Source organism: Gordionus sp. m RMFG-2023, chromosome 1, assembly GCF_954871325.1.
Source record: "Gordionus sp. m RMFG-2023 chromosome 1, tfGorSpeb1-WG-v2, whole genome shotgun sequence".
Classification (NCBI taxonomy): Eukaryota; Metazoa; Nematomorpha; class Gordioida; order Chordodea; family Parachordodidae; genus Gordionus; species Gordionus sp. m RMFG-2023.
In genome coordinates this window covers 5,472,497-5,493,164 of record NC_088775.1, presented here as the reverse complement: position 1 = coordinate 5,493,164, position 20,668 = coordinate 5,472,497, and the positions used below count along the sequence as shown (strand labels likewise).

General features: G+C 26.7%; 2 protein-coding genes across 3 annotated transcripts; both read right to left on the bottom strand.

Moving 5' to 3' along the window:
* Nucleotides 1-641: 641 nt before the first annotated feature.
* LOC135931013 (7-dehydrocholesterol reductase-like) lies at nt 642-4,329 on the bottom strand. 2 transcript variants are annotated; one of them, XM_065467861.1, is made up of 3 exons: nt 4,232-4,329; nt 1,826-2,946; nt 642-1,297 (listed from the first exon to the last, which is right to left on the bottom strand). In XM_065467861.1, the coding sequence occupies exons 2-3, from the start codon at nt 2,940-2,942 to the stop codon at nt 930-932; spliced, it is 1,485 nt and encodes a 494-aa protein (XP_065323933.1). In that variant the 5' UTR covers nt 2,943-2,946; nt 4,232-4,329; the 3' UTR covers nt 642-929. The 2 variants fall into 2 exon arrangements, with proteins under 2 accessions (XP_065323933.1, XP_065323934.1); XM_065467862.1 differs by having other exon boundaries at nt 4,216-4,305.
* A 2,502-nt stretch (nt 4,330-6,831) lies between these two features.
* LOC135930993 (alpha-soluble NSF attachment protein-like) lies at nt 6,832-15,550 on the bottom strand. Its single transcript, XM_065467829.1, has 7 exons — nt 15,409-15,550; nt 15,285-15,367; nt 15,120-15,236; nt 14,897-15,077; nt 14,766-14,850; nt 7,597-7,771; nt 6,832-7,436 (listed from the first exon to the last, which is right to left on the bottom strand). Exons 1-7 carry the CDS (start codon nt 15,498-15,500, stop codon nt 7,288-7,290), a joined length of 882 nt encoding a protein of 293 aa, XP_065323901.1. The 5' UTR covers nt 15,501-15,550; the 3' UTR covers nt 6,832-7,287.
* Between the last annotated feature and the right edge of the window lie 5,118 nt (nt 15,551-20,668).

The window sequence follows — 20,668 nt, the reverse complement described above, 5'->3', positions numbered from 1 at the left end:
GTTTTTTTTCCGCTGAATTTAGAAAATTTAAGATACTAATTTGTTAAATAACAATTACTCAAGGATTAAGCCAGTATAACTAGTTTCATTGTTGCTAGAACAGATACAAAAACATCTATTCTAATGGGGAAAAAATATGCTTGGTCAGCTGAGTTATATAGTGTTTTCTATATCCCCTTTTATAATTTTTAAGGACAGCAGTTTTCCAATAAATATTTCTTGTTATTGCAGACACGTGATAAAACCACAATAACGCAGTTAAAGAATTATTCAAATTTTATTTTTATTAGTGATATGAAAAAATAGAGTACTGAGGCCGTGTCCTAGGATCGATTTATTAATAAATAGTCAAAAAAAATATTTTTTTAAAAAAAATGAAAAAAAACAACCAAAAAAAAAGAATACGAAATGCTAACAGCTACATTTTTACTAATATTAGTATATGGTATATCATCAGCCGAGAATTATAGTGTTCTACATCCACTTTTTTAAAATTAATCTTCAGGCTGTGGCCTGTTTCACTTAATTTGTATACTTTATTGCATTCTAAGTATAGGCTAAAAAGCTTTTGAGCCAAGTCACCCTATTTTGGTTTGTGGTATTTTTATATTATATAACAAATAATTTATAAGCCTCTCTTTTGTTTGTTTATTTGAGCAAAATTAACATTTACAAAAAAATATATATATAATTTGAGAATAGAAATGGGGAGGGGGGGGGGGGTTATTGTGTGTAAATTTTCAAATGTTTACTATTTTGATATCAACCAAAAAAAAAATAATAATATGCAACAGATTGACTTTAGTTATTATTTATAAAAAAATGTGTAAAAATTTTTACTGAACATAATAAATGCATACCATGAAATATGAAGGCTATAAAAAAAAATTACACAAAATTGTAACTAAGTAATGATTAGAAGGAATATTTCAAAAAACGTAGGGTATAAGTCTGTAAGGCACAATCTCGCAATACTGATCCCAATATTTTCCGTATTTACTCTTGCATTTCTCTTCGTCCCTGTATATGCGATTGATGAGGAGGGTGAACATGAAAATGAGATAAAAGTAAGGATAAAAGTTTTTGGTCATGGATCCGCAAGCCAAACACATACAAGTCGCGAGTAATAAATCGCCGGTATAATTGAAATGCCGGGCCAGGCCCCAAAATCCGGAGAAGAGTAAGGCCGACGTATGTTTTTTGCCGTCCGCGGTCAAGTAATTAGCGACGATCATGGAGGCCGGTTTTTTTGAGCGAAAGACTCCGAAATAACTTACGCGGTAACCCATACTTTTATCTGAATTATATTTTATAAAAAAAAACATTATGGCGCTTCGATTCTTTGCCGACATTAAAATGGCCTGAGGAGGAGTTGGTGCTAATAAAATAGGCCTACGATAGGTGATTCAATTTTAAATCATCCGATAACGCTTCCTTAAAATAATATTATTTTTTATGATATACACATATGTTTAGTAGGCATAAAAAAAAATTAGCCGCCAATCCCGTGCCAGTTCCTAAATATACACATTTATAATTAGGTATTTTAATATCGACAAAAATATTAGAAATATTCGGATTGTGTAAAGAGGTCGAGTTTATTATGGGAATCAGGTTGATGGGAAATACTATTTAAATAAAAATTCCTTCCTTCCCCCCCCCCAAACTAACGTGAATTAAAATAGTCATTGTTAAACCGGCCCGATCAATCAAGATTTTTATTTTGGCTAAAATCTTAATCGGGTACCATTTTTAAAAATAGACCCAAATCGGGTCGCTTTAATTACACTAGTTAAAAAGTATCGTGCAAAAAAAATAAAATAACTTTTTGCTTTCAAAGACTGTCTAAAACCGTCCTTCTGGTTGTTAGCCGTCCTAAATATACCATACCCGACGAGTCCGATCACGAGCAACGCCCAGAATTTGTAAGGGCCTAAATGGACGAAAGTTCTCGACAAGTAGTAGCCCTGGACGGTGTACATAAAGGGTAACCATACTAAATCCCCCCAGGCCAAATAAAAGCCGAAATGGTCGTGGGCGATGTCCAAAGTTCTGAGGTACCAGTCCTCATTGAAGAATAAATCCAGCGCATAAATTCCTTGTAGCAGAGTTACTATTATCATGGAGTCGGAGACTGACCCAAATTTTCTATGTTGGTATGCGGCGAATGATACGTTTATCATGGTCCAGGCAACAATTCCAGGCCTGCCATTGTGAAACAGTTTAAGGTCAAAAGTTTTACCTATCCTGGGGTTAAGTTCAATCCCCATGTAGAAGTCATAAGGAGTTGATTCCGAAAATTTTCGGTCTTCAGGATGGGAAGGATTTACGTGGGCCTTGAGGAAGACTAATAAGGAAATGGAGTAAGCCAATATATTCGAACCCACCAGCAGACCTCCCCAATGATCGCTGATGAAAGTCAGGGAAAACATTGTAGGGTTGAAGTAATATAATCCGAAAAAAAGGAGGTGACTAATTGTCCAGGCCAAAAGCCCATTGATCTTGTAGGTCAGTAGATTGCCAGCAGGGGTTAATTGACTTGTGGTTAACTTTCCTGGTAAGAAAGCATATAGCAGGGCTTGAAAAATGTACCACCCAATTATCACTGAAAACGATAAGGCATCAAAATGTGGACAATATTTATGGTAAAAATAGCGTGGCCCATATTTGGATAACATTAAGGTGGGAGAAATAATGCTGCAGTTGAAATTGGCACAGCTAGTCCAATAATATACAACAAGCAAAGGGCAAAATATTAAAATCATCAGTGTCGTAGTCAGAGTAATATATTTTTCTGTCTTATTTTTAGACTTAAAATGTCTGCCCCAAGTTAAGTTAGGTTTTGACAAATCATGATTAGATTTATTTTGAGAATATTTTTTCCCTGCATCTTGCGGAGAACCATCACCCAAATGGTCATCCAATAAAGGTTGACGTAGCATGTTTCTTTGTAATGGATTTGAAATAAATAAAATACTAAAGGATCAGTTGATATAATTTAGGAGCAGAATTTATATTTTAAAATTTTTTTTAGAGATATACTAATACCATCTTTTTATATCCCTATTAACAACTTTTTAAATATAATAATGACTTAATTTAAGTTAGAAAGGATAAGAATTATCTAATAGCACTCATTGTTAAATGATAATTCATTGTAAAAATTCAGACGCTCATGTTATATTATTATTTGTGGTTGATAATAATAATCACAAATAATTTGTGATGATTTAGAAATTTTTCAGTAACAAGATGAATTAGCATGTAAAAAGTATTAAGATGCCTCAATCTACAAAACATACACCCAATACTGATAGTTAGTGTTAAAAGCATTTGGGTCAATTTTTAAAATGGCCCGATTAAGATTTTAACTAAAATAATATTATGTAAGCATTGAGATTTGTCAAATAGATGTCCAAGCATTTTTGCCAGCTATGAGGAAAATCTTTAGGCTTACATAATGTTATTTTTTATAATCTTAGATTGGGCCGTTTTTTTAAATCATCCCAAATCAGGCTTTTTAACAACTCTAATGATAGTGTTAATATCCAATTATTCTTTTAATTTAAATTAATTATAGTTGATAAACAAATAAAAATAATACTAATATTATATTTTTGCTTTTTAAAAATGAGTGTACATTTTTAATTGGTAATATTAGTGAATACTATCTTAATAATAGTGCATTTCAGCCTAAAATGAAATCATGTTCTGTTAAATGTTTATATAACAGGTTTATTAATCTCTAGTTTTTCTAAAAGCTTATAAAAAAAATTTAATAGCCTAGTAGAGTAAAGTGATTATTTAGTAGATCAGTAACCTGTAATTTTGAAAATATAAAGAGTGCATTAAATAAAGACTTTAACTTAAATAATTTATTATACCTTGTTAAATAATTTTATTTAACTCAAGTAGAATATTAATAGATGGTTTATAAAACATGAAGAAATAGTTAAACAATAAAAGTTATGGTACAGAATAGTTTACTGCAACCTTAGTAAAAAAAAAGCATTAAATATTCTTTGATTTTTAATTCTACCTCTCTCTTTATAATTTATCATGTACCAAACTATATTTCAAATGAATAGTTATAATAAAATGAAAAAATAAGTTTAAAAAATTGATTATATGAAATTTCATATATATATATTTATAAAAGGAAAAACTATTTGTACACATCATTATAAGTATATTAATAAAAATGCATTAATATACATTATTCAATGAATACCTACACTACAAAATAACTCGGTGAATTTCAAAAATGTGGTACTTTTGATCAAATATTTTATTTATTTCGACAAATGCTATAAATATGGTGAAAAGATAAGATGATTAAAAATACCATATGTTTTTACCAATGACATATATATGTCATTTTTTTACCTATATTAATTTCCCAATGGCATTGTTATTTCCATCTTAATAGCGAAATTAAAAAAGGTATTATAATTTTTCAATTTATCTTTTACTATTATTCCATGATCTTAGAAACCAATAAGAGGGTTTTTTATAAATTATATCGTAGGCGCATATATAGGAGAGTAGGAGCGAGGGAGTGGGTGATGTGATAATATCTCCGAAAAAATGTTTGTGTAGTAATGACCTTTAAGATAATTTTTATTATATTAATCTAATTTTTTCTTAAATTTCTATAAATGAAGATATAAAACTATTCATTAAATTATGTTTTGCTGTTTTTGTTTCTTTTGTAAAGCAGTGTTATGCATTGCGCTGTCTATTGAATATTAACCCCTCATAGACATCTCTATACATTATTTAGAAGAGTTTACAAATATCATATGGTAAAATACTTAAAAAATTTGTATAATTATAATTTTTGGCATTATCTCGTTAAGTCTAAAATTTAAAAAAATATATTACAGATCTTTTAAAGCAATCGTGTATGAAGGAATGGTATAAATAAGTTTATTTTTTTTAAAATCTCACATTATATATATTGGCTTAAAACCCAAAATTTGCCGAAAAAGTTACTTAATTATTTTATCTTTATTCAATTATCCTAATAATTTTTTAATAAATTTTAATATTTTTTTTGAAACCTAGTACCTTTGAATCCCTTATTATTAAAGAGTCCTGGTTTGGGTTCAGACATAATACTAGAGTTCAAGGTCGGGGCTCAGATTCCTTTAGAATTTGCTTCCATCATGTATATTTATTTTAACGTTATAAAAATGATATTCACTTTTTTTAACAGGTCATATTAATATTAATTTTTTTTAGAAAAATTTCAAGAGAAGCAATGCTTCCTATGCTTTTATGGACGTTTCATCACTGGTATTTTATCAATATAATTTCCAAAATTTAGACAGGAGTTGCAATTTATTATAAAAATAAGTGATAAACGCTTAAACTTTGGAGTTATAGGTATTTTAAAATTTTATATTGTTAACGATTAATAAATTTTTAACACAAAGTTATAATTATTGAATGTATTGCATATATATCAGGTCATAATCTTCTATTTTAAAACAAAAATATAAAGACAAAATTAATATTGTTATTAATCAAGATTACTAAGTAATGATGTAATCCTAATTTATTAATCTATGAGTTATAAATATCCTTGACATTAGCATTTTATTACCATATTTCTTACAAAAAATATGGATATAGAATAAAATTGATGTTGTTAAACGGCTCTATTTTAGCTGATTTTTGAAACATTTCAACTCAATATTGTAGACAGATCTTAGCCTCATAGATGTTAAAACTTTTGTGCTATCTAGGAAAATTAATTGTATAATATTTTTCTGGATATCATATTGAGTTGGCCCTTAATAAAAATAGAATCAAATCGAGCCATTTAACAATACTAAGTAAAATAATATTATTAATATTTATAAACATATAAAATCAAGTTTTATTAGATAGATAGTTACCATTTCTTTTAAAATAAATATTTCCACATCTCTCACTAGTATTATAATAAATTTGCTTGAATCAATATAAGGAGTTTGCAATAAAACCTAATTTTAACATCATTCTTCTACTTGAAATTTGCTTTCTGTTTGAAGTAGTTATTTATAGCAAAATACTTTCTGATCGAAGCTTAAGACTTGGGAGTTAATATCGAAATGCAATAAAAAATAAATAAATTATATAATATATTTGAATTTATTCATATCATTTGTGGAAACAGAGATAAGGCTATACTTTTTTTTAATAAAATTGCGGAAGAGATAGCGCGCTACTTTTAAAAGTAGCGTTTAACAACACTGACTATTGATAATGTTGTATTTAATGAATAATTGCTTAATATTAGGAAAATATTTAAGGCGAAATCTGTACACCCAAAGTTTATCATGGTTGTTTTACATTTTAAATTTTCTTTATTAATTAATATTTTTATTTTAAGATAAAATTTTAAATAACATATGATTTAATTAATTTAATCGAATAATAAAAAATTTATATATCCTTTTTTTATATTAAAAAGTAAAAATAGAGAATTAACTATTTTAAGATAAAAAGTATTGATTTTTTTTTGATATTGATACATAAAATTACTAAGATGAGGATACATTAAAATTTTAAATGGATCGTATATAACTTTCGATACATCTAAATGTATCGGATAGGATATAAAATCCGCCACTTTAAAAACTATGCTATTTGCACATAAAATATACTATCATGGATAAGCAATCATTTTTATAGAATCTGGATTTGATAAAGCCAAGGAAAAAAAACATTTACATCAAACATATACCTTTTTATTTTTAATTAAACTTTCATATTTTTCAATAAGATACGATATTATTTTAAATATTATAAACGATTAGTTATTTTCAAAAAATAAAATTTTTTATAAATAAACATGGAAGATCAAATCAATAAAAAATGACTTTAAAATATCAATTACAAAATATTTTTATTCTTCATAAACCATATAAAAGGATTTACTCTTTTATATATATATAAAAATACCAAAAAGTAATTGTTGCACATAATTAAAGGGAATTTTTAAATATTCATTCTAAATTATATAACGAACAATAAGGGCAATTTTTGGTCTTAGATTTATTGAATTCAAAGCTATTTTTTTGTGAAGAAGTTGTTTTTTTCATCAGAAAGGAATGTATATGTAAAAAAGATGTAATCAAATATTTTCGTTAAACTAAACAAGTTTAAAATTTTACATTTATAATATATAAATAATTTGAAGGGTGAGAAGAATAAAAATGACGACAGTAATTATTCCTTTTTTTAATTTGACATTGGTTTTCCAGTCAAATCATTTTTTATTACTTCCGCTTTTAAATTTTATCTCAGATCCCCTTCATCGCTGATGGTCCGTTTAAGTTTTAGCAACAAGGAAGTGGTCCATTGGTCGAGCCTGGATATCGAGTCATAATTTTTAACGGTTTCGGTGAAACCTTCCGAATTTTGATCGGTCAAATTTTGAAGGAGTGCTTTAATAATAAAAGAAAAAGTTATGATTAGAGACTACCAAAAAAAAATCAAAGGAAGCTTCATCAATATTATCACGTTACTTATTTTTTTTTAGCTAATCTCAAATAAAGTTTATGTTCCACGTGGATTAAAAAAAGGAAGCGGGCGTTCACTTTTTACCTTTCAAAAACTTGCACTCCCTACTATCGCTAAAAGCTGGATACAATTGCTCGTATCTCTCCAGAGCTTGTTCCCCGTTGAGCGGGTCTATGCATAGATGGCACAGGGCTGCCTTATAGAAATGATCTTTAACGCTATATTTAAGCAGGGAATTATCCATGGAATTCATGGCCACCTTATAAATTTTATGAAATAATTTTTTACTATTTAATTTGTATTTAATAATTATCATCCAAACATTAAATATCGATATACCATTAAATATCGTTATAAAATAGTGTCATTTTTATTTTTGTAATTGTAATAAAATGGTATCATTTTACGTTGGGAAATCAAAAATAAAATATTTTATGGGGGGGGGGGGGGGTGTAGATAATTCCTAGTGAGAGAGGCTGATTGAGCGCCCTGAGTTTTTTTTTTTTACAAAATAAATATAATATATATTTTTAAAAAAATAGTCGTTTTTTGAATAACAGCTGTGGTTAAGAGGGTTAGAGATATTGGCACTATGGAGTAAAGCATAATAGGTCACTGATTGAATTAGCAGCTGAACCTATTTATAAAACCACTTTTGGAGGAGATTAAGGTGGGTTCAAAATGAATGAGGTAGACATGATAAAATATGGCCTCTTTAGCAACTCGTTGTATGGTAACCGAAGCGTCCTCCATCACAAAAGCCCTTATGGTGACTAATCTGAATTCTATTCGGTGATGATATCCCTTTGCCCCTTTATATAAAATATTTTGTTATGTCTCCTGATATAGGTGAGGGGTCGAGTATAAGAGTTATGAAATGGGTGGGAGGTTTTTAGCCTGCTCGCTCATTCTATGGAAGGGCTGCTAAAATATTTTCAAACATCGAGCGGATTGACCGAATGAGTTAGAAAATATTTTTAAAACGATGGGCGGGAATGTGACAAATAGCGCGGCTTGTTCTAATGACCTGGCAAAAAAAAGAATTATAAACATTTTCCAACTCCACCATTTTCCATATAAATTCTTTCAAAAAAATTAATTCGAACCATTTTAAAAGTCTTAAAAAAACGTTTTAATGAAATTCCAAGTTTGCGTGAGATGCCCGACCCGGCCCGCAATTTTTTTAGCCCGTTCCATTCGCAACGCAGATAATTTTTTAAATATAATAATAATCAATAATTATTAGATATGTACCAGATTCTAATCTTCCCTCTATAGGTCTGGGCAGTTCTTTTAAAATAGTTGGATCTCAACTGGTTTACCACATTTATTTGAAGTGCTTTAACCCTTTAATGGTCACATTTTTCCCAGCCGATAAATTTTTTTATTTATTTTAGTCTTAAGAAACCTAAAATCGGCACGAAAAAAAATCATCCTAAATAGGAAATCTGAACCGTTGCATATCTGCAACGTAAATTATATTATTGGAAAAAATCATAATATGATAGATATTTTCAAAATTTATTTACATATTTTACATTTATAATATACAATGTTGTAATTTTTATATTTTATTTTTTTAAAAAATCAATATATATTGGTATTTGACACATGTTACATATATATATATATCTTGTCTGACTATGCCAAAGCTTACAACTAGTGTTGCGTAATCGGCTAATTTTAGCCGACTAAAAACGGCTTAGCCGAGATTTTAGGTGGAAAAATCGGCTAAGCCTAATTAGGTATAGCCTAAAAATCGGCTAAGCCTAATTAGGCTAAGCCTACAAATCGGCTAAGCCTAATTAGGCTAAGCCTAAAAATCGGCTAAACCTAATTAGGCTAAGCCTAAAAATCGGCTAAGCCTAAAAATCGGCTAAGCCTAAAAATCGGCTAAGCCTAAAAATTGGCTAAGCCTAAAAATCGGCTAAACCTAAAAATTGGCTAAGCCTAAAAATGGGCTAAGCCTAAAAATTGGCTAAAATAAATTAGTCAAAATTCTGCATCGATGCTTAGCATTAATTATTATTTATTTATTTTAGTAAAATAATTTATTTTATTTATATTTAATGTAAATATTTTATTATTATCAACAAATAAACATGATATGATTTAATATTTTTTATTTATATTAATAAAAAAAATAATATGCTGCTATATTGTAAAAATGTAATATTCTTTATAATATAATTTATTAGTGATTTTCACAATCTTCTTTGTAAATACATCTTTTATTGAGGAATTATATTGTAAATTTTATTAGATAAATAAACAATCTTTTAGGTGAAATCTTTTATCATTTTTTTAAAATTATCTATTTATTATTAAATAAGGTGGATTTTATGAAACTTTTTTGATGTTATTTTATATGATCTTTTTAAGGATAATATTTTAATGTGACAATTGTCATAATCGTTCTTTTATAAGTTTTTTGTTTTTTGAAGGAAGTATGTTAAAATAAGTATTAATAACATGTGTAAATACAAATTTAGTGAAGATGTACCAATGAAAAGTGACAATTGTCATAATCGTTATTTTTAAAGTTTTTCGAATTTTTTTGACGAAAATATGTTAAAATAAGAATTAATAACATGTGTAAATATAAATTTAGTGAAGATGTACCAATGAAAAGTGACAATTGTCATAATGGTTAATTTTAAAGTTTTTTGAATTTTTTTGACGAAAATTTGTTAAAATAAGTATTAATAATATGTGTAAATATAAATTTAGTGAAGATGTACCATAGAAAAGTCACAATTGTCATAATCGTTATTTTTAAAGTTTTTTGAATTTTTTTGACGAAAATATGTTAAAATAAGTATTAATAACATGTGTAAATATAAATTTAGTGAAGATGTACCAATGAAAAGTAACAATTGTCATAATCGCTATTTTTAAAGTTTTTTGAATTTTTTTGACGAAAATATGTTAAAATAAGTATTAATAACATGTGTAAATATAAATTTAGTGAAGATGTACCATAGAAAAGTGACAATTGTCATAATCGTTATTTTTAAAGTTTTTTGAATTTTTTTGACGAAAATATGTTAAAATAAGTATTAATAACATGTGTAAATATAAATTTAGTGAAGATGTACCATAGAAAACTGACAATTGTCATAATCGTTATTTTTAAAGTTTTTTGAATTTTATTGACAAAGATATTTTAAAATAAGTATTGATAACATGTTTAAATAAAAATTTAGTGAAGATGTACTCTAGATAAGCGACAATTGTCATAATCGTTATTTTTAAAGTTTTTTGATTTTTTTTGACGAAAATAGTTAACTTGCATCGATATTGATTTTAAAATAGAAAAAAAAGTTTATCCAAATTTTAAACAAGATTGTCTGGTGAAAATTGGTAAAAAAATAATAATTTCTAACTTAGGATTAGATATTATGATATAAATTTTGCATATTAATTTCTGACCCGATGAACAAATGTAATGAAATACCAATTTGCTCCTGTTTTTGGGGAAGAATCTATTATTACCATATGTTTTTCTATGGCATAATACTCAGGCAATTTTAATTTTACAATCTATATTTTTACCCATTTACATCAAAGAAATTTTAAAAATAACGATTATGACAATTGTCACTTTTCTATAGTACATCTTAACTAAATTTTTATTTAAACATGTTATTATTACTCATTTTAACATATTTTCGTCAACAAAAATCAAAAAACTTGAAAAATAATGATTATGACATTTGTCGCTTATCTAGAGTACATCTTCATTAAATTTTTATTTAAACATGTTATATATACATATTTTAAAATATTTTCGTCAAAAAAATTCAAAAAACTTTAAGAATAACGATTATGACAATTGTCACTTTTCATTGGTACATCTTCACTAAATTTATATTTACACATGTTATTAATACTTATTTTAACATATTTTCGTCAAAAAAATTTAAAAAATAACGAATATGACAATTGTCACTTTTCATTGTCTTCACTAAATTTATATTTACACATGTTATTAATACTTATTTTAACATATTTTCGTCAAAAAAATTCAAAAAACTTTAAAAATAACCATTATGACAATGTCAATTTTCTATGGTACATCTTCACTAAATTTTATTTAAACATGTTATCAATACTTATTTTAACATATTTTCTTCAAAAAAATTCAAAAAACTTATAAAATAACGATTATGACAATTGTCAATTTTCTATGGTACATCTTCACTAAATTTTTATTTAAACATGTTATTAATACTTATTTTAACATATTGTCGTCAAAAAAATTCAAAAAACTTTAAAAATAACGATTATGACAATTGTCACTTTTCTTTGGTACATCTTCACTAAATTTATATTTACACATGTTATTAATACTTATTTTAACCTATTTTATTTAAAAAAATTCAAAAAACTTATAAAATAACGATTATGACAATTGTCACATTAAAATATTATCCATAAAAAGATCATATAAAATCATCAAAAAAGTTTCATAAAATCCACCTCATTTAATAAAAAAGATAATTTAAAAAAAATGATAAAAAAATTATAAAAGATTTTACCTAAAAGATTGTTTATTTATCTAATAAAATTTACAATATAATTCCTCAATAAAAGATGTATTTATAAAGATGATTGTGAAAATCACTAATAAATTATATTAAAAAGAATATTACAATTTTACAATATAGCAGCATATTATTTTTTTTATTAAAATAACATCAAATAAATAAATTTATTTTCATTTGAAAATATAATAATATAAATAAAAAATATTAAATCATATCATGTTTATTTGTTGATAATAATAAAATATTTACATTAAATATAAATAAAATAAATTATTTTACTAAAATAAATAATAATTAATACTAAGCATCGATGCAGAATTTTGACTAATTTTTAGCAGATTTATATAGGCTTAGCCGATTTTTAGGCTTAGCCTAATTAGGCTTAGCCGATTTTTAGGCTTAGCCTTATTAGGCTTAGGCGTAGTTTTTAGCCGATTACGCAACACTACTTACAACGTCGCCTTTAGTTATCGATAATAGTTGTAACATACTGTATACATATAAATTTACAGGTGTTTCACTTAGTGAGGAAAATTGACTAGCTCACAAGTGTCGTAGTTATTTCCCGCCAAAATGTTAGTAATGATTTTTTTATCATCAGGATTCACTCGATTCCATAACTTCCATAAATTTACTACTACTACTACGTCGTCAAAAAAATTGTTAAAGATAGACAACCACCATTTTTTTACCTCATATATTTATTCTATATGTTGACACTAGGTTATCGTACAAATCAACGCCACCCATATGGGAATCAAATGAATTTATAAGATTAGATTGTGTAATTTTTATTTTTGAGAAAATCTTTCGAGAGAATCTTGATAAGTTGAGCTTTACATGGTGATGCAACGGTCACCACTTTACTATCATTCCATCAAACTACAAATATTTCATATTTCTTTTCAAATCAATAGTCGTAATAACCCCTCTCTTTTTTTTGCCAATTGTTTCTAGGGAATTTTCAATTCTATTATCTCTTATAGTTCCAGTTGCGAAAAATCTAAGATACTTCAAATGAGATAAATGCCTTAGAGATGTTAAATAAAATTATCGAAGTAGATAAAATGTAAAGAAGAGACTTGAACAAATTTGACTAAATTTGCAACAACCGTACCTCCTAATCCAAAATTTGAAGCCATTGGGGTTTTATTTTTACTTTGATATATATATTAAATGCAAATTATATCCATCGGAGGAAACAAGAATCCATGATTTATATTCAAATTGAATGGGTTTACCTTTGATAAACATTTTACAGGAAAGTCTTCCTCGATATGGTATCATTTGCTCATCTATGCATAAATTATATAAAAATATACCAAATTGTTGAAACTTTTTATTTAGTAAATTTAAATATGGGCGGACTTTATAAAGATTATACTGTTCATCAAGAGTTGATATTAGATAAATGTAAATTCGTTTTGACATGCTAAATGTATGTTGTGTCATTGAATTCATAATGATTGGTATAGTAATATCATTGTCATATGACCAATACCTTCTTTCTTGCAAAAGAATGATATCCAGTCAGCCAAAGAATTCCTATAAATATCTTCATCTCTGACTGAGTTGAATAGGTCTATTGTTTTGTTTGGAATAAATATGTGATTGATCCGCAAGCAGTGAATACATTTCTTTTTCTATTGGAGTTTATCCGATAATATCAAATTGAAGATTTGATAATAATTCCTTAACATTATCAGTGGTTCTAGATTTGTAAATTGGATCAATTTTTCTACATTTTAAATTATTTCAAATGATTTATACAAATTGAGGATTCTGTGACAATATCAATGTCTGTTAGATAATGGATTTCAATATCCCCTGCAGTAACTAGTGGAAGATTAGGTGTGTCTATAAGATCGTTTTCATCAAAATCTTCTTCATCACTAATTAAAGCAGCATTATGAGGTATAATTGCAACATCTATCTCATCACCAGAGCCTTCATTGGTATTCAAATAAAAAAAAAATTAATGAGAATTATATTAAAATTATGAATTTTCTGGATTTTTTTTTATATTAAAAATATTATGGTGAAAATATAGTATTTTTGTTTAGTAAGAATATAAACAAAAATTTTAATAAAATATCAAATTTTTTCAAACAATTCTTTTAAAAAAATTACTTTTTTTGAACCCTTATGTGGTTAATGTTGCGTAAAAACATATGATCATAAATCCGAAAATAGATAGAATGATGGGCAAAAATTAACCAGATTAGGTTAAGGCATCTATAAGGAATTAATTTATGTCAATTACATTTAATAGGAATAAATACTCTTTCAATGAGGGAGAACATATGGCATTTTAGTAGTACAAAATTGTTGAACTTCAATGGCATCAAGCATACTCAAAAATAAACATTTTTTAAAAAATGTTTTTTATATTATAATCCAATCTTTGTACTATAGGAATTATATATGAAATTATTTCAATTCAAAAAATTTATATCTGAAAAATAATAAATAACAACTGTTGAAGATATGTTATGTTGACAATTCATGTGCTAATTATATTTTGATGGTTCTAATAAATTCAAAAATATTTTTATTGAATTAAATTTGCATTTCATATAAGATTTAGTTAATATTTTTTTCTTAATAAACAAATTTTAGAATCTGGTACTAGAACTGCTAGTTGTGAAAAAATTGGACCCATTGTATCTCTAATATGTATATATATTATAAAAATATTTTAACCTGTTCATATATCTTGATTGCTTTATTATAGTTATCCCGTTCAGCTTCAAGTCCTGCTACTATTAAGGAATATTTATTAGCAGCACTAATTTTTATATAAATTAATTCCATATCAAAAAATAAATATTAACCTATTAGATTCTTCACCCCTAAAATAATCAGCTGCTTGTTCATAATGTTGAATAGCTTTGTTTATGTCTTTTAGTTCATTTTCATAAATTTCTGCTAAATTAGCATGGTATTTAGCTGCAATAGTAAATCTCCCTAAATCTGTATATATATCAATGGCTTTCAGTAAGCATTTGACAGCATCTTGATAGAGGGAAAATATAAGGTATTTAATTATATAAAAACCTTGGTGGTCAGATTTTTTAAAACAATTAGCACCCTCATAATATTTATTAGCACTTTCATGTTTATTACCCATAGATCCATGAATTTCAGCAGACTTAACAAAAGCCTTTCCAGCAGCTATTCAACCAACTATTTGTAAATATATATATTATAATATTTTAATACCTGTCCAATTTTTGGCTATTTTAAAATTATTGGCTGCCTTTTCAAAACATTCACAGGCAGAATCTAAAGTTGCTGATTCCTTTCTGAGTAAATAATAAATAATATTTATAGTAATTACATGTACCCAAACATTGAGCTTAAAATGCCTTTCGAAGAATGACATTTCTTTTCTCCTTCAGCCATAAAATTTAAAGCTTTTTGCTCGCTATCTCCCATTTTTTTTAAAGTTTAACCCGACATTTAAACAGCTGAGCTGATATATATACATTTTAGAAAATTCATGCTAAACAACGCTCTTTGGTATAAAAAAATGGTTAATCCCAAAATTTATATTATCACAAATCTATAATATTTCTTTCTTTTAATCAGTTGCATATAAATGCGCTTGGAGCCTCCCTGTGGTAAAATCAAGCCTTCTATGGCTGCATATGTTAGATATTAAAAATAAAAATATTTATTTAAAGAATTTAGAATCATAATTCAGGTATCAAGGTTTTTAAATAGCTCATTAACTTTATATTTTACAATTCTTAATATTTGCAATTGTTAAACTCTTATTTTGTCTTTATATAACTTATTCTGATTTAATTTGTTAATATAATAACTATATTGGTGAATCAATCATTATATGAATGTAAGTGTTTACATAGGAGTCAGCTGTAACGTCATCATTATATTAATGTAAGTGTTTACATAGGAGTCAGCTGTAACGTCATTTGTGGTTTGCACGCTTAATAAATTACATTAATATGCATTCATATAATGATAAATAGGATCCCTTCTCACCCCTTTGTTATTACTTACCCTTCAGAAGCTTAACTTCGACCTATCAAATCAAGGTTATAAAAGGACCTCTAGCATGTTGACTGCAATTGGCAAATTATCAATTTATAAATTAGGCCTTTTGTTAGGTTTTTCGAAGATTTATTACAAATTTAAATTGAATAGAATGTAAATAGTATCAATCTATATTCGCATAAAAGCCTAATATTATTTTGCAATAGTATCAATCAATATTCGCATAAAATCCTGATATTATGTATTTAAAACAATAAAGAAAACTCTAAAATAAATGGTTAAATAATAATAAAAATGAAGTAATCTCTATAATGAAAAGAAGTATTTTGAATGATATCTAGATTGGTATATGGCGATTGTCAATTTAAATTTTATAAATATATATTTAATTCATTGTTTTCAATTGCATATTTAAATATAAAAGACTAGGGCCTAAAAATATATATATATGGGCCATTCTAGAAAATCGAAGTCTTGAACTGAAAATAGAATTTATAGGATAATCTACTTGATATGAGTACATTTATGTTTCTTTCCTGAATGCTTAGGCTTATTTTTTTAATCAAGTTGGGTCTTAAATACATTCAAAAATATTTCACAGAAATTAATTAGAAATAAAGTCTCTTCATGTGATATGGTGAATCTAAATATTATGAAGTATTGCGTGAACAATATTTTTAAATGCATATATATCCAGTGTCGACGGGAGGGTGGGTAGGAGATAAATGTCTTTAAAATATATTGGCATTTTGGAGGGTTAGAGATTTTTGCGGGTTAAAATTTTTTGATGGGGTAAGCATTAATTTTTGGGGGTAGTTTTTGACTTGAATTATATTCTTTTTAAATTCAATAATTTAAACGACTGAACTGTCAATTAACAAATTATAAAAATTAATAAATTTTTTCTTTTTAAATTTTAAGCCTTTTTATTTATTTTTTTACCATAATATTTTACAATTTCACACGTAAAGTATTAATATTATTCTTATTTGTTAATTTTCTAAAAGTTTTGAGGGTAACATTTATGATTAATTTTAATAATAAATTTCAGTAAGAATATAATATAGCAAAATACTTTAAATACAAAGAAATTTTTATTCTTAGTTAGATTATATTTAAGAAAAATATAGTAACTAGTATAAGAGCAGAGTAAGATAGTTTATCAAATACATAGACAAGCAAAGTGTTACCATGTCTTTCACGTTCAGATTGAAAACACAGGGAATATATCTACAGATATCAAAAAATTTGAAAGAAATAAAAGAATCACGTGAGGATAAGTAAATGCAAGTACAAGTGAAATACAGCTAAATTATAAATGTGATGTTATCGAAAGAGATAACTGATAATTTAAATTTAAGAGAAATCAAGAAATTAAAGGGATTTCAAGAAATATTTCCGATGAGATGCATATATTATAAAATAAGTTAGTGATAATTGTACTAATTGTGGCCGACAAAGTCATATTAAAAAGAATTGCTTTTCTAGGAATGGAAAAATTATGGAAATTTACAGCACAAACAATTGATAAAGATAATACGGTTTGTCATCGATGTGAATTTTTAGAACATATAAAAAGAAACTGCTTTGTAAATAGTGTTGTTAAACGGCTCTTTTGAGCCGATTTTTAAAAACGACAAACTCAATATTTCATCCTGGACGCCTGAAGATATTGTTTGTAGAAGGAACAAGGGGTTTGCATCTATCAGCAAAATCTCAAGGCTTAGGCAATATTTCTCTGGTTAAAATAAGTTAGCTTTTAAAAATCGGCTCAAAACGAGCCGTTTAACAACACTATTTATAAAAGAAGAAATTTCAAAAATGATTTTCATAGATCACCAGTATTGATAAAACCAGCGTTTCGAAATATAAATATTATCTTAGATCTAAGTGAAATGGATGTATGTAATACAGATAGTGCCTGAATGTGGTTCAGATATGAAAAAATGGGTCGTATTGCTATGAATTGTGTTAAATCATTGCAGTGATTATATGATTTGCAAGAGAATCATAAAAAGGTAGAGAGACCATATATATATAACAATAAATTTTTTAATACATATAGTTTTGTAAAAAAAATTTTGTATATATTTAATAAAAAAAGAAAATTGCATAAAATGATAGTTCTAAATCGAATCTTAACTCAAATAAACCGAGTTGCAGGGTTGAAAATTATTATTGTCACATTGATGAAATAAACAATTTTAAATTTATCAATAATCTGAATAAAAAGTATTATAGTAATAAAAAAGGTGAGAAATATCCATTGGAAATTTATAATAAAAATATCAAAGATACTCAGAGGCCTCTAAATTTAGTGAAGAATTTGAGCATGAATATTAATTAAATGAAAATTCAAATATAATAAATATAATTCAGCCGATTAGAATATATAAAATTCTAGACTGAAAGAGACGATATGCAATATTCATGTCCTAGTGTTAATTTGAAAATGGGTAAGCAAAATATTGAAATGTTATTTGATACAGGTGCAAGCATTTTAATAATGTCCAGGAAAAATTATTATAAATATTGGCCTGAAAGCATACTCAAAAAAAACATATGTGTGTCAGACAATTCGATGGGTCATAAATTGCGGCTTTGTATAAAACCAAATAGGGAGTGATTCTTAATTATAGAACATGTATTCTTGATTTATGGGTGGTAGAATAAAATGTTGAAACTATAATGGGTTGGGATTGGATTACCAAACTTAGTCCTCCTAATAATTATTGGTATATTTTTATAATAAATAGTGATTTGGCAGGCGATAATGGAATGAAAAATAATTTTAGATAACATTCAAAATAAAATCCATGAAATGGAGATGACGGATATAATGAGAGATGAAGTCCTTATTAATTAGGATATTTATGAAATTTCCGATGAATTAATAGTTGAGCCATGTAAGTCGAAAAAAAACATTGAAATTAAAATCAAATTATTGATTCTAAAAAATGAAATAAATAAAATTTGTGAAACTTTATCTATTTTAATGGAAAAATCTGATAGAATTTTTGAAGACACTTTGGGATGTCTCAATGATTATCAAGTGGATGTGAAATTGAATAAGAGATTTTCACTCATTTTTTTTAGTATGTGGACGAGTTCCTTTTGAGTGGGAGAAATAAATTCAGAATAGTTAGACCGTTGGGTGGTATTATTATTCAGGTGGAACTTATTGGAACTACAACTATGGTTACTGTTAAAAAAAGTAAATGGAAAGTTAAGGCTATGTGCCATGTTCCATTAAACCCGTGGGTTGTTGCAGTCAAATATCATTGCCTAGAATTGAGGAAATTTAAGCAATTTAAAAGGTGGAAATAATTTTTCCAAAGTGAATTTTTCTTTAGATATTTGCAGTTCTTTAAAAAAGGAAATTTACAAATTATTGACAATTACTAATTTGAAGGGTTTATTTTCTTTTTGTAGATTACTTGTGTGCGTACCTATCTTCCATATAGCCTGTGTCTTCCAAGGATTAGAATGCGTGTATTTTATTTTATGGACGATGTGTTGATAACTACAGTTACACCAGAACATATAATCAGCGTCTTGAGGAAGTTTACAAGAGAATTCGTGACAAAGGTTAGAGAGACAAAAAAGAAAAAAGTGTTCCTGATGTAACCGAAATTGTATATTTGGGTAAATTAATGGGTTTGAAGTGAAACTATATGAATCAGCCAAAGAGTAAGGCTGAAGTGAGGTCATTTTTGGGTATGGTGAATTATTACATCGTTTTGGAAATTTTTTCAAAGTGGCATCTCCATTGTATAATTTATTAAAGAATAGTTACATTTGAGTGGAAATTTAAACGAAATGTGCTTTTGAAATATTGAAAAAATTAATTGTTGAAGAACCTATTGTGTGTTTTAGTAATGATTTAGAAATATTTTTGGCCGTAGATGCATCTAATAAAAGTTTCGGAGGCGCATCATTACATCTAATTGATGAGTTAGAGAGACTATTTCATGAAGTAAAAACTCAGCATTCTGTTATTGAACAGTAAACCTAAAAGTTTTTTTTTGGCTTAACCAAGTATCGTGAATATATAATTAGGTATAAAATTTGTCATTACTGAGATTTAAAAAAAGGATTAATGATGTTACCGAGATTACATTGTTGGTTGTTACTCGTAGGAAGTTTCAATGTTGAAATTAAATATCGGCAAGGGAAAGAAAATTATTTGCCGGGTATTTTATTGAGATTTGAATCAGCAGTGCAAATCCCGAAGTAATCGATAATAAAATTACAATTAGTTAAGATGCATTAATTCGTACTTTTTCTTATATGTTAAAGGGAGGTCATAGAGAAGATATTAAATTAAATTCTTTGAAAGACAAGGATTTAAGTCAGTTAAAACTGTGTTTAACGGATGTAAAAAATTGAAAAAATTGACATGATTTTCATAAAAAAAAATACAAAAAGAATTGTCAATTGTGGACAATTGTATAATGCGTGGAAATCGTGTTGTAATACCATATAAATTAAGCGATAAGATTCTATGTTTATTACATGCTGGTTATCAAGTCAGAAATAATATAAAACCTTGGGCGCTTGAATATGTTTGGTGGCTTAGTATGAAT

Excerpts from the sequence above, each read along its gene's own strand:
- LOC135931013 (XM_065467861.1), bottom strand. The coding sequence starts at position 2,942 with ATGCTACGTCAACCTTTATTGGATGACCATTTGGGTGATGGTTCTCCG. Across the intron at positions 1,298-1,825 it reads ACAGTCTTTGAAAGCAAAAA|ATAAAAGTATGGGTTACCGC; the intron begins GTTATTTTATTT and ends AATATAATTCAG.
- LOC135930993 (XM_065467829.1), bottom strand. The coding sequence starts at position 15,500 with ATGGGAGATAGCGAGCAAAAAGCTTTAAATTTTATGGCTGAAGGAGAA. Across the intron at positions 15,237-15,284 it reads AATAGCCAAAAATTGGACAG|CTGCTGGAAAGGCTTTTGTT; the intron begins GTATTAAAATAT and ends TTGGTTGAATAG. Across the intron at positions 15,078-15,119 it reads TAAAAAATCTGACCACCAAG|ATGCTGTCAAATGCTTACTG; the intron begins GTTTTTATATAA and ends CCCTCTATCAAG.